This window comes from Cynoglossus semilaevis, chromosome 3, assembly GCF_000523025.1.
Source record: "Cynoglossus semilaevis isolate Cse_v1.0 chromosome 3, Cse_v1.0, whole genome shotgun sequence".
Lineage (NCBI taxonomy): Eukaryota > Metazoa > Chordata > Actinopteri > Pleuronectiformes > Cynoglossidae > Cynoglossus > Cynoglossus semilaevis.
The window spans coordinates 846,934-868,590 of NC_024309.1; the positions used below are offsets into that span (position 1 = coordinate 846,934).

At 40.8% G+C, this 21,657-nt stretch overlaps 2 protein-coding genes across 4 annotated transcripts in view; both read right to left on the reverse strand.

The window, feature by feature from the left end:
- Positions 1 to 243: 243 nt before the first annotated feature.
- hccsb (holocytochrome c synthase b) lies at positions 244 to 6,222 on the reverse strand. 2 transcript variants are annotated; one of them, XM_025054617.1, is made up of 8 exons: positions 6,074 to 6,222; positions 4,411 to 4,527; positions 3,644 to 3,685; positions 3,359 to 3,495; positions 2,784 to 2,932; positions 2,108 to 2,227; positions 1,918 to 2,004; positions 244 to 1,327 (listed from the first exon to the last, which is right to left on the reverse strand). In XM_025054617.1, the coding sequence occupies exons 2-8, from the start codon at positions 4,517 to 4,519 to the stop codon at positions 1,129 to 1,131; spliced, it is 843 nt and encodes a 280-aa protein (XP_024910385.1). In that variant the 5' UTR covers positions 4,520 to 4,527; positions 6,074 to 6,222; the 3' UTR covers positions 244 to 1,128. The 2 variants fall into 2 exon arrangements, with proteins under 2 accessions (XP_024910385.1, XP_008305622.1); XM_008307400.3 differs by lacking the exon at positions 6,074 to 6,222 and adding an exon at positions 5,937 to 6,031 and having other exon boundaries at positions 1,129 to 1,327; positions 4,411 to 4,525.
- Positions 6,223 to 9,492: 3,270 nt separating this feature from the next.
- jcada (junctional cadherin 5 associated a) overlaps positions 9,493 to 21,657 on the reverse strand; it is a 19,429-nt gene continuing 7,264 nt past the window's right edge. For both annotated transcript variants that reach the window (XM_008307397.3, XM_008307399.3), the window contains exons 2-5: positions 18,276 to 18,800; positions 15,099 to 16,058; positions 11,012 to 14,544; positions 9,493 to 10,000 (exon numbers count right to left, since the gene is read on the reverse strand). In XM_008307397.3, the coding sequence (XP_008305619.1) occupies positions 9,966 to 10,000; positions 11,012 to 14,544; positions 15,099 to 16,058; positions 18,276 to 18,646 (4,899 nt within the window). In that variant the 5' untranslated portion in view covers positions 18,647 to 18,800 and the 3' untranslated portion in view covers positions 9,493 to 9,965. The remainder of the gene's footprint in view (positions 10,001 to 11,011; positions 14,545 to 15,098; positions 16,059 to 18,275; positions 18,801 to 21,657) is intronic.

Genomic DNA, 21,657 nt, shown 5'->3' on the forward strand with positions numbered 1-21,657 from the left:
GTGCAATACTGGTTTATGTCCAGTAGGTGGTGCCATACAATTACATTAAGGAAACGAATAGTGACCTGGGCACAATGGTCAGTGGTGGGCTTCTAATTTAACATTCGACACTTGTAAAAAAAATGATACATGAGTATCAATTATTTACAAGTACCAATACTTATAAATAAACTGATTGATTTCAGAATTTTAACCTTTATGACCAGGACTAAAGTTGATCAAAATATATGAAAAATGAGAAAATTAGGGAATAAACGTCTTTATTATTAGTCATGAGAGAATTACAGAGTAAAATGTTTGACAAAAGGAACATTTCATTTCATTTCAACAGAACAAACAGGAGTCTCAAAACAAAAGTTTACAGTCATTTGTCAAATAAATAGAACTAACAAACAGATCAAAACCAATAGTCTGAGTAAGAGGAGTTACACAAAACTGATGAGTAAGGATGTTGAATATTAACTTTTTGCCGATATCCGCTATTGTCTACACTTAATTTTTGATTCCGATAAAAAAACGTTAATAATTCTTACAATCTTTACTGATACGTTTGAAGATAAAATACTGTTTAGTCACTATAGTTTCTTTGCTCGTGAAGGTCAAGACGGTGACCACGGGTAGGCTATTTCAGTGGAACTGACTGTCATTTTTCCTTTGACCTAGTGAAAAATGAATGTTGCCCCGTACAGACACTTCTCACCATCGAGGAACCGATGAAGTGCGGCGTTAATCCGTAACTTTTCGTATTATTTATATTTATTTTTCTACATCAAGAAAACGGTTTGCCTCGTGTCGACAAAACTTCCTTTAAAGCATTTGCATCTGAAGGAAAAAAATCTGGTGAAAAATAATAATAGAAAAATAATGACATGCCTCGAACTGTTTTTAAATAAAAATGTGTACATTTGCCTGATGGTACACAAACTTCATTATCGGTACTAAATGAATGAATGTTCCATGCCAATGTGAATAGTCAATTTCTCAGCATACAATTACTTGAATATCTGAGAACTGTCACAGACCATACAATAGAAAGGCCAAGAAAAACATAAGAAAAATGTCCGAAAAATAAAATTGAGAAAAAAAAAAAAAAAAAAAAAAAGATTGACCTGTTGTGGTGCGTGTCATCTAGGAGGACCATCGCCACCAGGCCACCTTCATGCGATCCCAGACGGCTCCTATAGAGTCAAAGGCAGGGCGTACATCCAGGATGGAGAACTGAAATGTGTCCTTGTTGATTTCACCCTCATAGTAGTCGATGACGTATCGGACCTCCTTCCCACATCGGTCAACAATCCAGTCGTGGCGGTCGAAGGGCAGCTCATAACTATGTTGAAGGAAAGTTACAAAGATGACATCACAGTGTGTTGGACCCAAACCTGACCCTCCTACTGATTCTGGAGGATCTCCTTAGCAGGGAGGTCGTGTTTGTGGATTTTCAGCCCTTTTTCCGTTGCCGTATGGAAAAAAAAGATGACATCACAGTGTGTTGGACCCAAACCTGACCCTCCTACTGATTCTGGAGGATCTCCTTAGCAGGGAGGTCGTGTTTGTAGATTTTCAGCCCTTTTTCCGTTGCTACGTCGTGACATAACTTGCATGCCCCCCCCACCGCTAGTACAGTGCTAACATTATTACCCAGGACATGAAATCATCAGAAGAGTCTGACTTGCATTTGGGAGCCACAATGAAGAGCAAAAAAACCAACACAAACCAAAGAAAGGCAACGACGACAACCCAATGTATGGCGTACACAAACGTAAACAAAGCCATCTTCTGCGAGCAGTGCTGGGGTAGGGGGTTAGCGCAAAGGGTAGAGCAGTCACTCAACATGCGAGAGGTAGCAGGATCGACGTCCGCATCCTCCATGTCACCAAAATGACTTCCAACAAGTCTAAAGGAAGCTAAGAATCTTACCCCATCCAGTGACGCACGCGAGCCCTAGGTGAGTATTCTTTAGCTTTCCCGCCAAATCTCTTCAATGTTGGACCACATGGACATTCACTGCGAAAGGGAGTTATAAAAGAGAACACTCAAAAAAAAAAAAAAATAGAATCAATTAAAGAACTATCATTTTTAGACTGAAGCTTTGTACTTCGTAGCTCACCTTGCATGAAGAGCTTCCCACTTTAGGATCTCATGCCAGGCCTGCTCATTGTTCTTGTTATGAATTTTGATAATATTGCTCATGTCTTGAGCAGCGAGGTCATCCTCACGCCAGCGCCACCTGCAGCAGGACCACACATGAACACGGCACGCTGAAGTTGGATTCCAAATAACCAACGCACTTTCTGTACACTACAGTCACAAAAACAATGAAACTAATAGTTTAACCCAGGGGTGTCATTTTCTCTCATTTTCGTTCAGGGGGCCACATACATAGCCAGAGTAGGCCGGACTCAAGTGGGCCGGACCATACAGAACATAATTAACTATAAACATCAATAACTCCTGTCCTCTCCCCCTTTGTTTTCTTGAAAATAACTACGTGTTAGAAAATATTTATTTTCATTGAAATAAAATCTGTCACCAACATTTAGTATTTGTGCATTCTTTCCACTTTCATTGAACCCTTTAGTGGGCCAGTTTTGGCCCACGGGCCACATGTATGACACTCCTGGTTTAACTGCTCAATACACTTGAAAGTATTATAGTTTTGATGTATTAATCAATTTAATAATGACATAATTTTTTGGCGACCGCAATGATTTTTCTAATTAATTAGAAGCCCTGGTGACCCCACGTGGGGCCCCGATCCCCAGGTTGAAAAACACTGAACTAACCCCTTACGCAGCATGGCGTTCCAGAACATTTGTTCCGAAGGATAGACCCAGTTCTTTTCCGCGCCGTGTCGAGGTATGGTGGACTCCTCTCTGGTGACCGAGAGAGGGAAAGGCTGGCCAGGTGCTGGAGTTTGATTGGGAGGCGGCATCTGTGCGCAGACAGCAAATTATTGCGACAACAGTCCAATTGTCTTAAGGCAGTGGTTCTCAATCATTTTCTGTCATGGCCCCGCCCCCTGGGGGCAGAAATGTTTTCATGCCCTCATAACCCACACCTCTGTAAATTGAAATACTACTGAGAACCTGATAATATGTTTTTTTTTATCCGTACAAACCACTGGGAGTTGCTGCCACCTAGTGACTGGAGGCTTGTTATCAAGCATTTAAGCTTTAAGCATTACAGCAGTACTGTCTTAAAGTAACACAACATATTTAGCATAGTCTAGAGCAAACACAGCCTGCACAAAGCAGCTAACACATTTACACAACTTCCTCGTGTGCTGACGCAAAAATATTCATTTCCTCATTCTGAAAAAATGGTGACAGTTTTGAATACGAGAAACAGAACCCATTACCATGTTCGCCGGATCGATGTCATCCTTCACGCCTGCTGCTGCTGCCTTCATGGGACATTCCACAAAATCATAGGCTCGTTCCTGGTGGGCTGGACCAGCTTCTGCTTTGTGCATTGGACACTGTGATGGAGGAGATGCTACGGGAGACAAAGACACTACAATAAGGCGCTGTGAGCAGGTGGTTCTTTTTAAAAATGAGTAGCGGTCATAATACAAACTCAAGGAGAAATGTTTTTTTCCTGTTAAGAACTAAACATGATGACATTACTGTCTATAGGCCATTACCATTTACTTCTTGATGGAGGGGACACTCTGAAGTTGGAGACGCTGAGGGTAGAGACACGAAACAAAGCAGAAACACCACATCAGTTAATTACAATTGGTACACCAAATGAATAATAATATTTTAAAAAGGCATTTGAAAGACTGACAAACGTTTAGAGAAAATAGCAATATGGAGATACTTGCTGCAAATGACATACCGATAATTACACAATCAGAATGAAAACAGCATGAAAAGGCAGCAATAGAAAATCAGCAGCAATGACTCATCAAAATATTCCAATTAGCCAAATCTTCAATTTAAAAAAAAAAAAAAAAAAAAAAAAACAGCAAGGAATGCACTCATACACGGGGGTACTATTTCTCTCATGTCAACTAAAAATCTATATTAAAAGGTGTTTGTTTCATAAATTTGTTTGATTGGATGTGTGCTTATTCAAAGATAGTAAGATGAAGAGGTGAAAGACAATAGTTCCCTGATGTTTCTGTGGCTCAAAAGAGGGAATAAACAACAAAAACAAACCACATCGGCCAGGTTTTTATTTTTAAACAAGTAGAGTATACTAGCATTAGTATCCATGCATCCCTAATTTTTTTTACACAAACAGACAAGTATAACTGTACCTAAAGAATTTGTCACTTCCTCTCAGTCATTGTCCCCATAGATGTCCCCATCTTTCGTTTGGGAGTGAGACATGTGACCAGGTGACAATGATAGGCGATAAAGGTGCAATGATATGCTAACGTTACTTCTCTTCTGAAAAACATACCTGTGACTGGCTTGGCTTCTTGGTGCATAGGGCAGCCCTGAGGAGGTGAAGCCATCATAGCCTGTGCTTGTACTGTAGGAGCAGAAGGTGTGGACGAAGACGCTCCCATTCTGCCCTGCAAATTTCAACCAATAAAAGGGAAATTCATTGTTATTCTTGTATTTAGCTACACAGATGCAGTTTGTAAAAAGTGATGATTAAAATATAGTTAATCTTTCATCAGACCCCATGTGTTACAACTGTTAAGACCAGTTTCCCAATTTCTATATTTAAATGTATATGTTTAAAGGAGGCATGGCTATCTTTCCATGTAATCATTGGCTTGTGCTTAAAGAAATTATACAATGCCAATAATAAAATTCTTGTCCAAATGCTCATTTGATAAACCAGGCCTGTTACCGGTTACAAGTAATGACCAGTTTTCAAAAGACACCTTTGAAGCATCATATTTTTTTTGCCTGTCAGTTTTCAAAAGACACCTTTGAAGCATCTTTTCTTTTTTTTTTGCCTGTCAAAAACTGTTAAATACAAAAACTAATATTCATAAACTGAGAACTTTTTTTAAAGGTATTTTAAAGGTCAGCAATGTGTGACACAAACATATCTGCATTATACAAACAAGATAAAGGGGCATTAAAATGGGTAACTGAAACTGTTTACATGCCTATGTTAATAAACAAACAAAAAAAAAGTACAGGACACCGAGGGTATTCAGTTACACCATTTACTACGTTTTTCCAGGATATCCGAGGGTATTCAGTTACACCATTTACTATGTCTTTCCAGGATATCATAAATTATTAAATTATACATTATACATTTTTATTCTAGTGTTTTTTGGTCCTGCATTCATCAGGAAGGTTTATTATTTTCTTATTTTTTACCCTTCTGTATGTAAACGAGACGCTGTTTAACTGTAAATAGCCAATGGAAGAACGACACCAGTAGATGGCAGTAATAGAAATCAAAGGGCAGACATCTTCCCGTAAATCCCCAAGAAGGAGAACCCGAGGACGTTTAGAGAGGTTATCCTAACCTTATTGTAAACTGTTTAATTTCAATTTTTTTTATATATATTTAGTTTTTGAATTTGTCCTTCATGTTTCAAACTCCGGCTCTTGAGTAACGGTTGACGGAAACAGTGCTTCTCGCTCTGGCTGTCATTAACGCCGCAGCGTTATGACATCATAGCTCAGGGGCGCTAAGGTCGAGACAGCTATCGTTTGTGTATGCTCATTCAGTACGATATTGGGGCATGTAGCCAAGCATGGAGCCCTAAATTGAGATAGCTAAATTCGTAGGTTTAGCAACACGAGCCCGTAGGTCAGGGGGACACATGATAAACTGGCCAACGGCCTGTCACCTTAAGTAACCCCTCATTTACTCCCAGCACCGTAATCTACCTAAATGTGCTAACTGTCAGTTCCGTCTCTAAACGACCGACATCTATTAATGTGCAGTTAATTAAACTAAAAGATCGGTCTGAAATTAAAAGAATGCTTGTTATTGAATAATCCTAATCTTACCGTTTAAAGCCGGCGTTATCAAGTATAACTAACCACCTTGCTATAGTCCGAATTGCACGTAAAACACAATAGCAAAAGTGACGTCTCGTTTGTTAAAACAATGCGGAATTTTATACGTCAAAAAAACTTTTCTTACTTTTCTGGAAAACAGATGTACAGATGTGTTATATCCCCGGCGTGGACGTCCAGGACGCAGTTACTGATACAGTATTCCCCATCAGCACTTGGGGAAGCGTTTGTGACCACGTGCTTTACGTAAGCACGTACGATACGTCATTGCGTTACGTTTGTATGGTAGACCCAAACGCTGAGCCCTGATAAGGTCGATGTGCTGAACTGCTTTGGTTTGTATTTGCTTTGAGTTTATGGTTTTTTAAGCGATAGTAAATTTTTTTTATTTTATTTAAATAACGTGTTCTTCGTGATTTTTAAAATGTATAAATATAATTTTAATGGTTGATTCATTTTATGTTAATTTTCTGATTACACCACAACCAACAAAAATATTTCTAATGTTTGATTTATGTACAAGGTACATATAAAAGGTAAATAAAACAAACTGTTATACTTTTTCTATTATACTGTGACTATATTCATATGATTTCTTTGCCACTTTTTATTAAAAAACACATACAGATTAAACAGACTACTGAGATAACATTGTTGGAGTTTTTTGACACTTTTGCCTCGGAGAATATTTATCTGTAAGTATAAAGTTTTCTGACAATATATGCAAATTTTTTTAAGTTTGTTAATTGATAGATGCTAATTGATGTTTTTTAATGTTTTTTTTTCGGACATAGTACCATGGACTAAAATGAAAATCAATGAGTGAATAAAAAACCTTAAATAAATAAATACTGTAATCGCAGCCTGGAGCACTGTCTGAATAAATGTTGCAGAAACCGTCTTGGGAAGAATAGGAGGCTCTCTGCGTATCTGATACCTATTTGTGCTAGTCGCACCGTGCACAATCCTCCACTTGAGGTCGCCAACCCGTTTTTCAAGAAAAGGGAACACACGACGAGAGGAGATGACGGTATATCGACTCTGCATCAACAAGTACTACAACTATTATTGCGTTTTTATATTTGCAGAAAAATATAATACATTTTACTGTACATTACCATATAATGCAGTTTATGACTGATTCGAAATTTGGTTTTAATAGCGATTTTTTTTTTTTTTTACTTTTTATTATTATTATTTTAATAGTGATAGATAAAATTCATTATATTTTGCAATCATCATTTTGGCTTAATGTCCAATTTATTGTACGGATGTCCGATAATATCAGCCAACTGATATTATCAACCGATATTAGCTTATATATGTAATATCAGTAAGATCCGTTATTGTTTTTTTTCTCCGATAATGAAACCCCGATAACGCAATGCCTGGGTTTTGCCAGATGATGGCGTATATGAAAAATCTGCCTTTAGCCCATTACCTTAGTGAGCAGACAGCACTTTCCTTCCTTAGCCACATGGCCACCCCTGCCCCACTATATCTCTTATTGGTTGATATAGAAATCGGAAATTAAGTATTTGGACAACATTGGCATATCGGATATCAGGAAACCTTAGTATCGGACATCGTTATTTGTTGTTTTCTTCTGAAATTACACTTTCTTTCCTTGTTTATATAGATCAATATTTTATACTTTGTTTTTTTTTAAGTAATACCACGCAGACAGTTTTTCATGCAAAGTCTTTTATTTATTAATAGTCTGAAGTACTGTACAACAGCACAAACAAGTCTCTATTAACGACCATGAATTGAAGACAAATATTGTGCCTTCGGAAACAGTTCCCTTTTCACAATAATCTAAAAATATGTCGTTCTGTTTAAATATGTTGCTTAACCTAAAAAATAAAATATACATTATATGAAATATAACACTCGTCTATTAGCTGTGTAGTACCAAATGCAGTTATATGCAAATGCCTCTTCGACACACAGTCCATGCACAAAAAGGGGGAAAGGAAAGATGCTGTGCATACAAAAGAAGCTGTACATACTTGTATGAAAATAGAAAATATCAAAGCAAGGTGTGCAACAATAGTCTATAGAAGGTTACAAAGAATTTGCAGTACAAAGAGAATGTATGAGAATGGCCAGATAACGCAGTACCTGGAACACAGAGGTACAAGTACGGGGTCAACAGCACGAAGACGACACCTCCCGAGCCAGCATGTCCATGTGGACCCAATGTGGGTTAAAGGCTACATATAAATGGCCCTGACTCATAAATGGGCAATTTGTATGGAGCCCTCTGGTAAGGCCTATGTGGGCGCTAAAACCCAGCCTACTTTTAATCCACACAAATGCTGGCTGGGGTCAGAACCTAACGTCCACTGATGAACTCAGGTTGGAACCACTTTCACACAGAACCACATCCAACAACTGTAACATCAAACACAGCCGGACCAGCGAGGGGACACGGTCTAAAAAGCGGAACCAAGAATTACAGCTTTAGCTTGGATTTTTTTATTTATTTATTTATTTATTTGTATTTGGAGTCACACCAAGTGAATGTTTAAGTCTGATGCATAGCACAAAGTTTGGTTTGGTAAGATTTAAAATCCTTGTATTGCTAATCATACACTTTAAGCAAAGTAAGTATAAACCAATTGTTAGTAAAGAACTTAACTTATGAACAAAGCACCGTCTGCTCGGTATCCGTCATTATTGCCCGAATGTTTGTGTTTTGTTCAAACAAAAAATATATTAAAATGTTCACGTAAAATTAGGACTTGTAAAATTCTCTGCGTGTCCCACGCTAGTAAGACCTCCGCGGAAACAGTGTGAACAAGGCACACTGCGATCGATATAGCTACATCTGTCGTTACCTGCAAAAAGCACTTTTGAAACGAGAATGAATCACTTTATGAATAACGTGATCTCCACAGTAAAATAGACTTCTGTTTTTTACACCACAAAATATAAATTTTCTTTTTCGAACGGCATAGGGAATGACATGATTGACCCGATGATTAGTTGCTGATGCCAATATTGAAAGCACCGGAGAACAGAGGAGAGGGAAGAACTGACATGTTCCTCCTCCCAGTTTGATTTACTGAGAGTTTACGACCGTGGGCTAGTCAGCGGCGACACACCGCCGTTAGCAGAAATCTGACACATGTACAAAATGATAGAGCTGCAAAGGAAAAAAAACAAAAAAAAAACAGGTCAGTCTTCTGATGTGTGTAGACGAACTAGTCAAATCAGATCACTAGCGCTAGCACGCGACGACTATATTGCTCTCGAAACTGTACAAAGACCACAGTGTTTCTCAATTGCAAACCAGACAATCTGAGTACATTCTCTATCACGCGTAGTATAAGAATAAAGAGCAACGGGTTCATTATTAGCAACGCACCCAAAGACACCACATCCAAAAAAATCTAGTCTCATTTGAACACATGTATGAAAATATACATTTCTTTATCTATTAAATGCCCTAAATTATTTTTTTTATCATATTCTTATAAATTGTAACTTTCTTATTTACATTTGGTGTAGGTTAATACTGATTGTAATGCAATACTGTTGCTTCGTGTTATATTTTTTTTGTATTTTTTTTTTTTTTTACTTTTACACAATACATTTCTAGTGTTTGCTGAGCAGAAGCACTTTTACATTCATTGTTCAGCACCCAGGCTTACACAGGAGACTGAGCGCACACAGGGATATAACGACATGCATTTTTTTTTTTTTTTTTCAAAAAAAGGAAAAACTTAACCTGACGAAGTAGAAGGGGAAAATACACCTGTGTGGGCAAATGAACTTTGAGAAAACACAACAAATATGAGAGAGACCCAGAGAATTGGCAGGACTTCTATATTTGGATGTAAAAATGTCCTGGCAGCATCAGGACAGTCATTTCAGTGAGAAGTGATGTGTGACGATATTGGAGAGGGTCACGGCCGACTGAGCCACGAGATGAAATGAAAGCCTTTGTTGCTGGGATAGGCTGTTAACTTAAGAAAGACGCATTTCCACAGTGGCGAAGGAAGAGTCAAAGGGTTACACCCTCTCCACCCGACTGGGGTCGTAGGAGTCTGATGAGAAAATAGAGAAGAGAAAAATTAGGTGAAACGGTCAATAACAAATCATGTGATACTATTTTGCTCTTACCCACAACTAGGTTAACCATTGCTCTCTTACAAAATACCCCGTAGAAAGTTAATCCTCTCATCAACGCTAGGCTATGCTAACGTTAGCGCAGCCTAGCATTGTTGAAGACCACAGATGCACTGGTGGCGCAGGTATGAGTTTCAGCATGATTGACCCTGACCAGGTGAAGTTCACACTCACAATCTGGAGCTTGCTTGTCATTAAATCTTTAAATTTCCCAAAGGGAACTCCCGAGGGACTAATAAAGTATTATCTATCTATTAGCTTGGAAGTACTTAAATAAATAAAACTAAATAAATTATAGTCTTTATTGCCATTGTAACACAGGGATACAACAAAAACGCTTTAGCCACCCGGGAAGCAGTGTGTGGGGACAGTGCCATGCTCAGAGCACCTTAGCAGCTGGTGGATTTGAACCCGAAGCCACCACTTCCCCAAACAGTAAGCCAAAAAGCAGCCTAAAGTTACATTCTTGCTATTTGTAACTTAGATCCAATTTATGTACCTACTACGTGACGTTGACCTGATTTTGGACATAAGTCAGAACTCGCATGCTGTACATAATTACCTATGTCACTCACCTACGCTAACACAGTTGTGACATCATAATCCAGAACATAAAAACATCAGAAGAATCTGTCTTACACACACAGGAGCCATATTGAAGTGAAAAAAGTTCCCGGAAAAACTACACAAACGAAAGAAAGTAAAAGCAACACAATCAAATAAAAACATCAGAAGAATCTGTCTTACACTTAGGAGCCATATTGAAGTGAAAAAAATTCCCGGAAAAAACGACACAAACGAAAGAAAGTGAATGCAACACAATCAAACGTATGGCGTAAAACTAGCAAATGCAAACAAAGCCGTCTTTCCTGTACAGTGCCGTGATATTGCTGTACGTCATAATAATGGAAGATATCCACTGCACCCACCTGAGATAGAGAACATGTTCTCGTCCTCCATACTTGAGGATCCAGAACTGAAGCTGGGGGGCAGTGTTATTTCCCTTTTAGGAACGCTGCGAGGTTTTGGGAGCAGAGGAGGCTTCTGGAGCCTGGTACGCTGCTTTGGTTTGGGTCTCCTCATCCTTTCTGTCTCTTCTAACGATTCAGCTTTGCTGCCCTCTTCAACATTCTCTCCATCCTTTGGTTTTCCTGCTGCCTTCTCTACATCATCCTCTACAATTTTCAACTCCAACTTTCCATATGGCTCTTCTGTTTTTACTGTGACCCCCACTTTATTGGTCTCATTACTGTCCTTTTCATCTCCTTCCACCAACTCTCCAGCTCCCTCCAGTCGACTTAGCTCATCGTTGCATATGACTTCTGATTTACAGTCTTTGGTCTCTCCTAGTTTATCGTCGGTCTCGTGTGCATCTCCATTATTTTCAGAGTTCTTTCTTTCTTCATCCGGTTCCTTGTCCTTTCCTAGGCTCTCAACCTTTTCCTGATCATCTGCGATGTACCCGTCCTCTCTGTCTTCTTTTGTCTCATCAGGAACAACCTCAGCTTCAAACTCTTTTAGACTGAGGCGTCTAATTCTAGACACCGAGTCCAGCTCTTTCAAACGTGTCATTCTGTCTGCAGTTGGCCTTCCTGGAGACGCAGCAGTTGAAGAAGCCGACGAGTTTAGCTTATCTTGCAGGGATTCAATTAGCTTGCATGCTCCTCCTCGTCCCTTTTTGTCCCCGCTGCACTTGCTCAGCGACAACTTCTGTTCTGGGCTGACTGGAAGGGACAGGGGGAGATGGCTGGGTGGGAACTCAGGCAGGTCTAGTACTACAGCTGAAGGACTCTCTTCGTCCTGGCTGTGATCACCATTGTTGTGGAGTTTTTGTCTTCCCCCATTCTCCTGATCACTGTCTAACTGTGTCTCCTCTGCTTCTGCTTCCTCTGTCTGAAGGTCAATCGATTGCTCCTCATTCACTTGCTCAGACGGTTCTAACACCTGCTTGGTTTCTTCAGTTAAACTTAATGGCTTCACAGTTACAGTGGCGTATGCTTCATCCTCGTTTTCCTCGGACTGCCTGTCGGCCACACCTAAAGCCTCCACGGGAACGGCGATGCCTAGAATCCTTGCAGCCCGCTGCTCGATGGACTCATTTTCAGGTATACCTTGCGCGCACTTAATCTCATACAGGTTGCTGAGGTCCTCCGCAGGTAAAGCGTTTGCTTTCTCTTGAATCAACAAGTTCTTGAGGTGTTGGTCTGCTACTGTTGATTCGTTGTTGTATGTAAGAGCTTCTGGGATGGCATATCTCTCAATTTCATCGTTCTCTTCAAACATGAAGGACGTCTCTCTGGTCAGCCTTGAGACAAGCAAGCATTCTTTAGTTGGGGATCTGCCGCTTTCCCTCTTGATTTTGTTGAAGTCACTCTCATCCCTGAATGGTGGAACACTGTCCAAGTTGTTATTCCTCTCTAAATCCACGTTGACTTTGTAGTCCTTAGCTGATATATGCTCGGAGCTATTGCCTTTTTTCACCAGCACTTCCCTGCTACCCCGCAGCAGCTGATCCGGTATATCCTTGTGAATAAGTGGCAATGGAACCGAAAGTGATCGCTGCATCGGCTCTCCAGGGCCACCTGGTGTCTCTGTGTACACAGTGAGCCCCACGTCCCTGAGCATGGATTCCTCAGGGACTGGGATGTCCTGTCTGTAGAGGTGGTTTGACTCATTGTGCGAGGATAGTGAAGACAAGAGGCAGTTGTTTTTGAGGCATGTATCAGGTAGCACCAAAGGGTTGTTGTTTAATGTCCTGGTGTTGGTCTGGAACTGGGAGAAAGCCCTCCCTACATCTTCAGGTTCCATATCATTAGTTGAATTCAAGGATTTTGATCTGACCTTTATACTGGTGGGTTTATCGATGTGCATTGGTGGAAGGCTGATCGCTTCCCTGCCTGGTTCTGGACCAGAAATAAAATGTGCTGACTTTAACTGGTTAAGTCTATTATTCATACCATCGAGAAACTCAATGCTTTGACCCATGTTGGGTCTCTTGCTGATTGTGTCTTCCATCTCCTTATTTATGCTCTCCAGTTCACCAATAGCATCACATGGTCGTCGGTTCACAGGCTTTAAGAGAAACTGCCCAAAGGCAACTTGGTCTGTACTGTCGGAGTTGCTGGAGTTGCTCTTCCTGGGAGATGATGGCTGCTCCGCCTCTTCATGAGTGTTGGGTGGAGAGAATGGGTCCTGCTGCAACGGTTGATGTGATGGTTGTAACAGTGGTGAGTGTGTTGAGTTGAGACTGAGACAAGAGAAGGCGCTGTTGCTGGAAAGGTGAAGATCTTTCTGGCCAATCATGGGGTAACTGCAGGGGGAAATGTGGTCGGTTCCCACGCCAATATCTGTGGTTTTATCAGAGGCGGACTGAGAAGACTCCTTCTTCACAGAAGGAGTCTGGCCCTCTGGACTTTTTACCACCTTCACCGGTGAGCCTGTCTGTGTTTCCTGATTACGGTACTGGTTCCCAGGCCAAGAACCAGCGTAGCACAGCTCTTTGTCTTGACTGGCTTGAAGTGCCCATGCATCTATGATCTCCTTTCTTAGCGGCGCTCTCTTGTAATTCTTCATGGACGTTGTATTGCTGATGTGTAGGTGAGAGGAGTAGTGAGGTTTGATGGGAATCTCGTTCACAGATTTGCTACGAATGTTTTGGCCCTCCCTCAGGCCTACCGCGAATGTCTCAGTGCTGGCGACACTCGGACTTCGTAACGTGTCATTGTTGTTCTGATCTGCTGACAAGTCTTTGCTCATGCTAATGGATGTGTGAATGGGAACAGACACAAGGCAAAAGATTGTCTCACTTACTCTTCTCTTAGTGTTCCTGTTGTTATCAGATCTACACTCTGGTGAAATTTTCTTAACTTGTGTGATCGTTTCTGCAAAGACCTGGTCGGATCCCTGGCGGGAACAGCTTCTTGATATTGGAGCTTGAAAGTCTTGTGAGGGTAATGGAGAATGATGTTGTTTTTTAACATATCTGTTGTTGCAGTTTTGGTCAGGTGCTGGGAAGTTATCTACAGTCTCTTTGTGCAAATCTTTGTGCCACCTGTTATTGTCATTGACAAAGTTACTAGAAGATGTCTGGTGAGCATCATCAGCCAGTTTCGCAGCAATGAATGGCCCCAGCGGTGGGGGCAAAAAGGCACTGTCGTCAGGTGCAGGTTCTGACACGGTAACACTGGGAAGCTCGTTGCGAATGTGGCGGATCTTATCAGCGTCTGTTAAGGAATTGCCACCCAGGGCAGAGGAAATATGCCGGATACGTGGGTCATCAAATGAAATATACTGGACACCTCCGCCCGTATGCTCCTGGGAAGTATATACAGGATATAGCTGCTTCTGGCAGGACAAGCTCCTCTCTCTCTGTGGATCAATCCAAGATCCTCCATTGTGTCTGGTGAACCAGTGAGATCCATCAGGAGCAGCGTGTAACTGCTGGTACACATCACCTTGATACCTAAAAAAAAAATAAAACACAAAAACACAATGTTTGAAAAAAATACTACATATTGTTAGTAAATCTATTTGAAAGGACTTTTAAACCCATCCACTGAATGATACACTTATATGTGTGTGTGTTAACCTAAGGATTAGCCTGACATGGTCAAGCATCTTTAGTACCGTATTTTCTAGACTATAAGTCGTTCCGGAGTATAAGTCACACTAGCCAAAAAATGATACAGATACTAGTACACAAGCCTAAAGTGTCCTCTAGAGGATGTCAGTGTGAAAATAACAAACATGTGAAATTATATATTTTAAAATATAAGTCACACCTGAGTATAAGTCACAAACCCACCCAAAGGATGAAAAAAGTCCGACTTAGTCCGGAAAATACGGTAGTCCTGCCAATAAGCTGGCAATTATATTTTGGGTATAGTTTGTCATTATATGCATTTGAAAGAAAATGTGTTTTAGTGAAACAATCACTAATAAATGTTAGTACAATAGTATATTAGTTCTTAATATAAAATTGTCTTTATCTGATCATTTAAGATCTTTAAAATGTACCTGTAGTCAACAGCAATTTGACCATATTCCTGGTGTCCACCAATCATTATAGGGGCTCTTTTATATGATGGAGGGGGGATGTAACCGGGAGGCCCAGAGTCCTGTGCAAAATAGTCCAAGTGGAGGTCACCTGTCCTTGATACGGGGTGAGGGGTTCTATCCCTGGTTTGTGGAATGGTAGCTGAGTCTCTCCCAGACAACATCTCATAGCTTCCCCTGATCTGCTGGTGCATTTCATAGGAGGGAGGTCTTGGGGGTCGGGTGAAGCGAGACTTTGGTGTCCTTGAGAGTTGGTGTGCACTAGCTGGTCTGCCATTCTCTGGCCAACGATGGACCCTGGAAAGGTCATGCTGCGAAAGTGGGTGGCCATTGACCCGCCTATACAGTTCCCGACCAGATGAGGCTATGTCCACATATTGCAGGCTCTCAGGCTGCAACATCCTTGGCAGGGACTGCGATTTGGCTTTGGTTCTTGGGTGTACTACCATCCCTTCAGGTGTCCTGGCATGGAATCTCTGCTGATCCTTTGCCCACCGCTCACCCTCACTCTGTGACAGTTGTCGGCGAAAGTGCACAGCTGGTCGCCATTCGTCTGCCCCTAGGCTACTGCACTTTCTTTCAGTTGCAATCTTCCATTGATGAAGAGCAGCCTCCCTTTCTTTGGAGCGAGCCTGAGCTTGGGCCTCTGCATGGACCTGTGCCTGGGCCTGAGACTGGGCTTGGACTTGGGCTGCCCAGCGCTGCCTCTCCTTAGCTGCCCTCTGGCGGTCCTCGGCAGACATCTCTTGGCCTCTAGCTTGTTGAGACCCCTCTAACCTGCTTTGACATCCTTGTCCTCTTCCTCCATGAGACTCTCTGGGGTCAGTGTAATCCAGCAACACTGTAAAATCTTGGCCTTTCCGCCTCCAGTATGATACATCCTTGGACTGCGACTGTGGACCTCTGGTACCTTCGCAGAATCTGGGAGAGAAGATACAGGAGGCTAGTTAATGTTTACATGATTTCTCATAATACTGCATTTTAGATCAAGTTTTGATATGTGAATGTATGTAAAGTAGGTAACATTTGAATGGTCCCTCATTGATTTGACCTATTATATATGTCTGATGATTTTTTGTCTGAAGATTTTTTTAAGTACCATTTTTTTAAGTACCAATCAAATGACACATTATAATTCCTGTATTTTTTGTATTTTTTTCTTATATTTTATGACTGTTTTCTTTTGCTATTCAAAAACTAAACCTGCTTCCTTATTGTAGTTACACAGAGAGCATTCATTTTTATCCTCTAGATGGAGACAGACATCTATAAATAGCAGAGCAGTGTTGAGTCGCTATCAATTTCTATGGGCATAAAGAAAACAAATAATTCACACTGGCTGTTCATCGCCAGTGTCCTTGCACACACATCAAAATTTTAAAGGACGTTTCACTGACAATCTTTCTAACTCATTGATCTGTAGCTTTAACTGTGAGAAAGTACTGAGCATGACCTTCCTGTACCAGAGGAAGGAACGCTGCTGTGTTTTTGGAATGGAGGATGTTTGATTGCATATTGCATCACGTGTGCAAAAGACGCAATGGAACATTTGCTGAGAGACTGACAGTACCCACAGAATGCTTCAATATGGGTCAGTGAAGTTGACAACAATAGCATCACTGACATTTTCATGCCTAACACTGAATGAAGATGTTAACTTAACACGTAGCATGTCTAATTAGCTCAATCCAAGGACATTCTACATGAGATGAGTCGCCATCATTAGCTTAACAGGGTCTAAGCACCGATAAAGTGAAGCACTGAGTTTGGGTCCTTCCTTATTTTACCGCCAGGAAACTGGATTTGTAGGAGAAGGGGAGAAAAAAATGAGAGAAGGATAAACCAAAACAGACTGAAATTGCACAACATATGTCTTGGGAACTCCCACATTCCCAAAGCAGTGTCATGAAAGTGTGGATTAGTCATCTCAACGAATGAAGGCAACAAAAAAAGAAAAAAAACCCACCCAACATTAACACAACTCAAGGTCATTTGACTATTTTCAGATGCTGCCTTGAGGCTTAAGGGGATTAGGACACAAAGTCCACCAGACAAAATGTGAGGAAAAGGAGGAGAAATATCTGAAAAGTCTGCCTAATTGTGTGCACATAACAACAGCTGTATTCACTCTGTCCTTGTTACTGCACATAAACTCCCTAAAATTGGTTGAAAAAGACAAACAAAACAATCATGTTTTCAGGAGAGAGAGAGAAAAAAATCCATCGACTGCAGCTAAGTGACATCTGTTGAAATGCCACATGTACCAGAAATCTAGAACCCATGAGGGTTTTCATTGCATAATCCCAGACTGAGCTAAAAATAGCCTATACTCAACATTCATATTTAAAATAAACCCTACATAAATGTTGTATTATTCATGACTGGTGCGTTATGTAAGTACATGTAAAGCCTTTGAACCAGAAGAACACATTCAAGCGTGGTTATGTTTTGGGAGTGCAACATTATTATAACTGACCTGGCAACTGGAGTGTGTAAGAGCGTGCATGCATGATTGTGGTGCACGGATCTGCCCAAAGGTTATTTTAACTACAAATTATAAAATCTCCTGTTGCAGATTAGACGCCCTTGCACTTTGTGCTCCCTTCCTTTCCCAAGTACTGACTTGGCGAAAAATCGCATCTATCTGATAGATGTGACAGTAAAGGACACGGTGTATGTGATGAACATTTAGTGTAACATTTGTTTTTTAATACACAAACTATATAAAAATGAATTCCATCAGTCGTCAACCACTGATCTGGAATGAGGAAGTGGCTCTCTCCCCCTTTACTCTACATCTGTCTAGGGCAGGGGTGTCAAACCCTCTGGCCAAAACCAGCCCTCTTGAATTTTGAAAAACAACAAGATGCTTCATGTTTAGGAACTGTTTTGTAAAATTATGTTTCAGAAGAAGGCATCATTTTCTTTAACATTCCAACAGACCCAAAATCCAACTTGCAAATCGACTGCACCACTACCTCCGCAAACGCTGTCAAAGAGGTAATTATGCTGTAACTTGACTGCATGTTACCTGACCCAAGAAATTGGAAGGACCAAGAATATGACATAGGAAATCCAAATAATTATCAGGTAACAACATTAAGCATGTGAAAAGTTTAGCCACAAAATAAGCCTTACCCGCTATCTGAGGTCAGCGACTCTCCCAAGGAATGGGTATCACCATGGACCCGACCTTCGCCTTCCCGTCTGGACTGGCTCCTGTCTCTGGGTTCATTGTTATTGTTAATGCAGCCACTGCTGTATGGTTGGGGCTGCTTGCTGCCACCCCCATTTCCATAGGATGTGTCTGGACCTCTCTCGATGCCATTCACTGTTCTGGAGCCAGGTCTGTTTTCCAATACTTCATGGTGTCTGTTGTAGGTTGGCGGAGGGGATGAGGACGCCTGCTGTGAGGAGGACGCTTGGTCTGGGGTAGGTGTGGATGAGGAGGTGGTATGTTTGGGCAGCTTGTATCCATGAGAGATAAGAAGGTCCTCAACACTGTACATGGTCACATTTGCTTATTCGGGTGTGAATATAGTTTGTCCCCCGTCTGCTTTTTTCCTCGAGAAAGACAAAGGTAGGTCACTTGACGCAGCGTTTCTACTTCTTTCTTTTTGCATTGACTGGATCACCAGAACAGCTATGCGGCAGAGGCCATCCCTGGTGGGGCAAAGAGAGTGCGGTGTTAGGACATGAGAAGACAAAATGTGAAACATATATATGTATCTTAACCCATATTGAATGGACTACATTTAAAAACATACCCACAAATCTGATTTTTTTTTACCTGCCATATCAAAAACAACAATATCTGATATCTGTCTTTCTAGTCTTGTTTTCCTAACCTCTCACTCTAACTACAACATTCTTTCTTTTGACTCTGAGATAATCAGCACCAAACCCATCCAAAACATAGACATTCGAGAGACATTTAAAACATCTAAAAAAAATTTTAAAAAAAAGAAAAATCCCCCAAAATATAATTTTTGACTAAAGAATGAAAGACAATCAAGGTGACTGTTGGTGCTGCAGTATTTTATAGTGTGTTATCAATGCCAAAAGCTGCTCAGGTTTTTGCATCAATGGGCAAGCAACATTCTCACACCAAATCCAAATTGCTGCAGTATTTTATAGTGTGTTATCAGTGCCAAACGCTGCTCAGGTTTTTGCATCAGTGGGCAAGCAACATTCTCACACCAATCCAAATGATTTTATTAAATTATTCAATTCACAAAAAGCAAAGAAGCAATGCAATAAATTGTGTGTCTCAGGCCAAAACCTATAAGATAAAGGTAAACGATAAAGTAGGATAAATAAATAAAAATAATAAATACGTTAGCGGCTTCAGTTGATAACCTATGCAGTACCATGGCTCTTGCAGCCCACACGTGCAAAACCGAAAAGTTTTCTGCGGCCCTCTAGGTGGAGCTGGCAGCCCAAGTTTGGGCCACGGCCCTCTGGTTAAGAATCACTGGCCCAGACCAACCAGAAAATGGATGATGACACTCAGCAAGTATTTGCTCATGATGGCTTTAAGCAAGTCAAGCTCGGCACGGCACGGACTCAGAGATCCAACAAACCTGGCTGTCTTTATTTAATGATGTTTCCTACCAGTGTCGTTTAGACAATTTAACATCCCATTACTCTTGGATTGTTTAATAGCAGGATAAACGTCAAAGCTTTGTACAGACCTGACTCAAATGAGTGAAACGTTTCATGCAGCCAATAGATTAGCGTGCATTAAGTTACCTAATACACTCTAAATACAATCCATCTGTTAAGGGAGCCCTGCCTTAGAACCATATCACTACCCTTGAGCTCCGACTCACTTCCCTCTTTCCTCGTACCTGAACCCAAAGATAGCCTACCGGCTGATTAACGGAATCCACGACCATGAAATGTGCCTGTCTTTGTACGTCTGGCTCACTAATGGGATTATCTTTTTAATTTAAAACCCTAAACCTATTCGTTTTGGAAGATTGACTCTTGGCGCTTGCCCAGTTCATATTCCCCGAGTTAGCTTTCCTGCGTTTGTGTTTTGAATAATCTTCTCAAGGAGAGACTGGAGACTTGTGTTTGTTGTATTCCGTCACTTGTGTTTCAGTAAACTCTAGATACATTTATCTTTTTATAGAGTACGGGGATTATGTCCCATCTGCCACAAGGCAAAGGAAGCGCTCGTACTTTAAAAGGCAGGGAAAAGTAAAGCAATCATCATGTAACAGTATACAGGAAACCAACATACAGTATATACTAAGACTTAACGTAAATCTGTGTATCACACAGATGGTCATATATTCTTACGACTAATTCTTACATCGGCCGATCTCGGGGAAAATAAATAATTGGAACATATATCTTAACATATATTCTCACATGTAATGTATCTGACCTGAAATATCACCAGGAGCTTGGACCAACATAATTCTCCAAAAAACTTGATTCACTCCAGTGACCTCATACATCATAGTGGAGAGTAATTTTGTTAATGCAGTCCAAAACGGAGAGGAACGCGGTGATCGCTCGGACAAACTGAACTTCAAATTTAAAACAAGGAGAAGACAGATTGTTTTAAAGGGTACAGATGGAAGTCGTCTGTTTTGTCAAAGTCATGTCTTCATACAAATTTTGTCTCATGCGGTGTCATATACCAAGGTTACTCCCACACTCCGAAGACTGTGATGACCTGAGCAGACGCTCGAAGGCGGTTTGAGCCACACTGTGGAATAGCCGAGTTTTGTTCAGATCTTTTCATTAGGAATATCCATCTTCATCCGGGTCGGGGTTGTTATAAAAGGCTTCGAGTAGAATATCGCATGCTGAACAGAGGTATGCAGCTGGTGTAATGCCTGAATGATAAATGATCCTCCAGTCACTAGGGGGCAGCAACTCATAAAGCGGTATGTACAGATAAGAAAATACATAGTAGTCACTAGGGGGCAGCAACTCATAAAGCAGTATGTACAGATAAGAAAATACATATTATGAGGTTCTCAATGGGAGGAGGGGGGGTCATGACTGAAAATAATTGAGAACCACTGGTCTAGGGCCCCTTGTACTAACCCCCAAACCCTGAAACTGATCTCTAAATCCACCATCCTACATTTCCCGAAGATAATTCCTGATGGATTAATAAAGTGCTATCTATCTCTATCTATGTAGCAGTTGGCAAAGCTCAATTTAGAAATTCTCTTCACTCTTATTCAATAGATTTACTCATTTCACTTTCAGCAAAAACCTCTTATTTGAGAAAATACATGAAACAATGGTCGGCTTCCTGTTCCCAAAAACATAACAATACTGTGTTTTGCTAAAGATCTTATTGTCTAAAAAACAACAGATTGGCAATAAAAGTAGCTGGAAATTGGCAACAAAGTAGAAAACAGTGCAGATCTGCTGCTGCAGTTGTATTTTTAATGACACAGCTCGCTGAAAGAGAAATTAATGATAACGTTTATGGCTAGCATATGCTGCAAAGCAAGCACAAAATATCAAAACTGCTGTGGCGCTTTCCTGC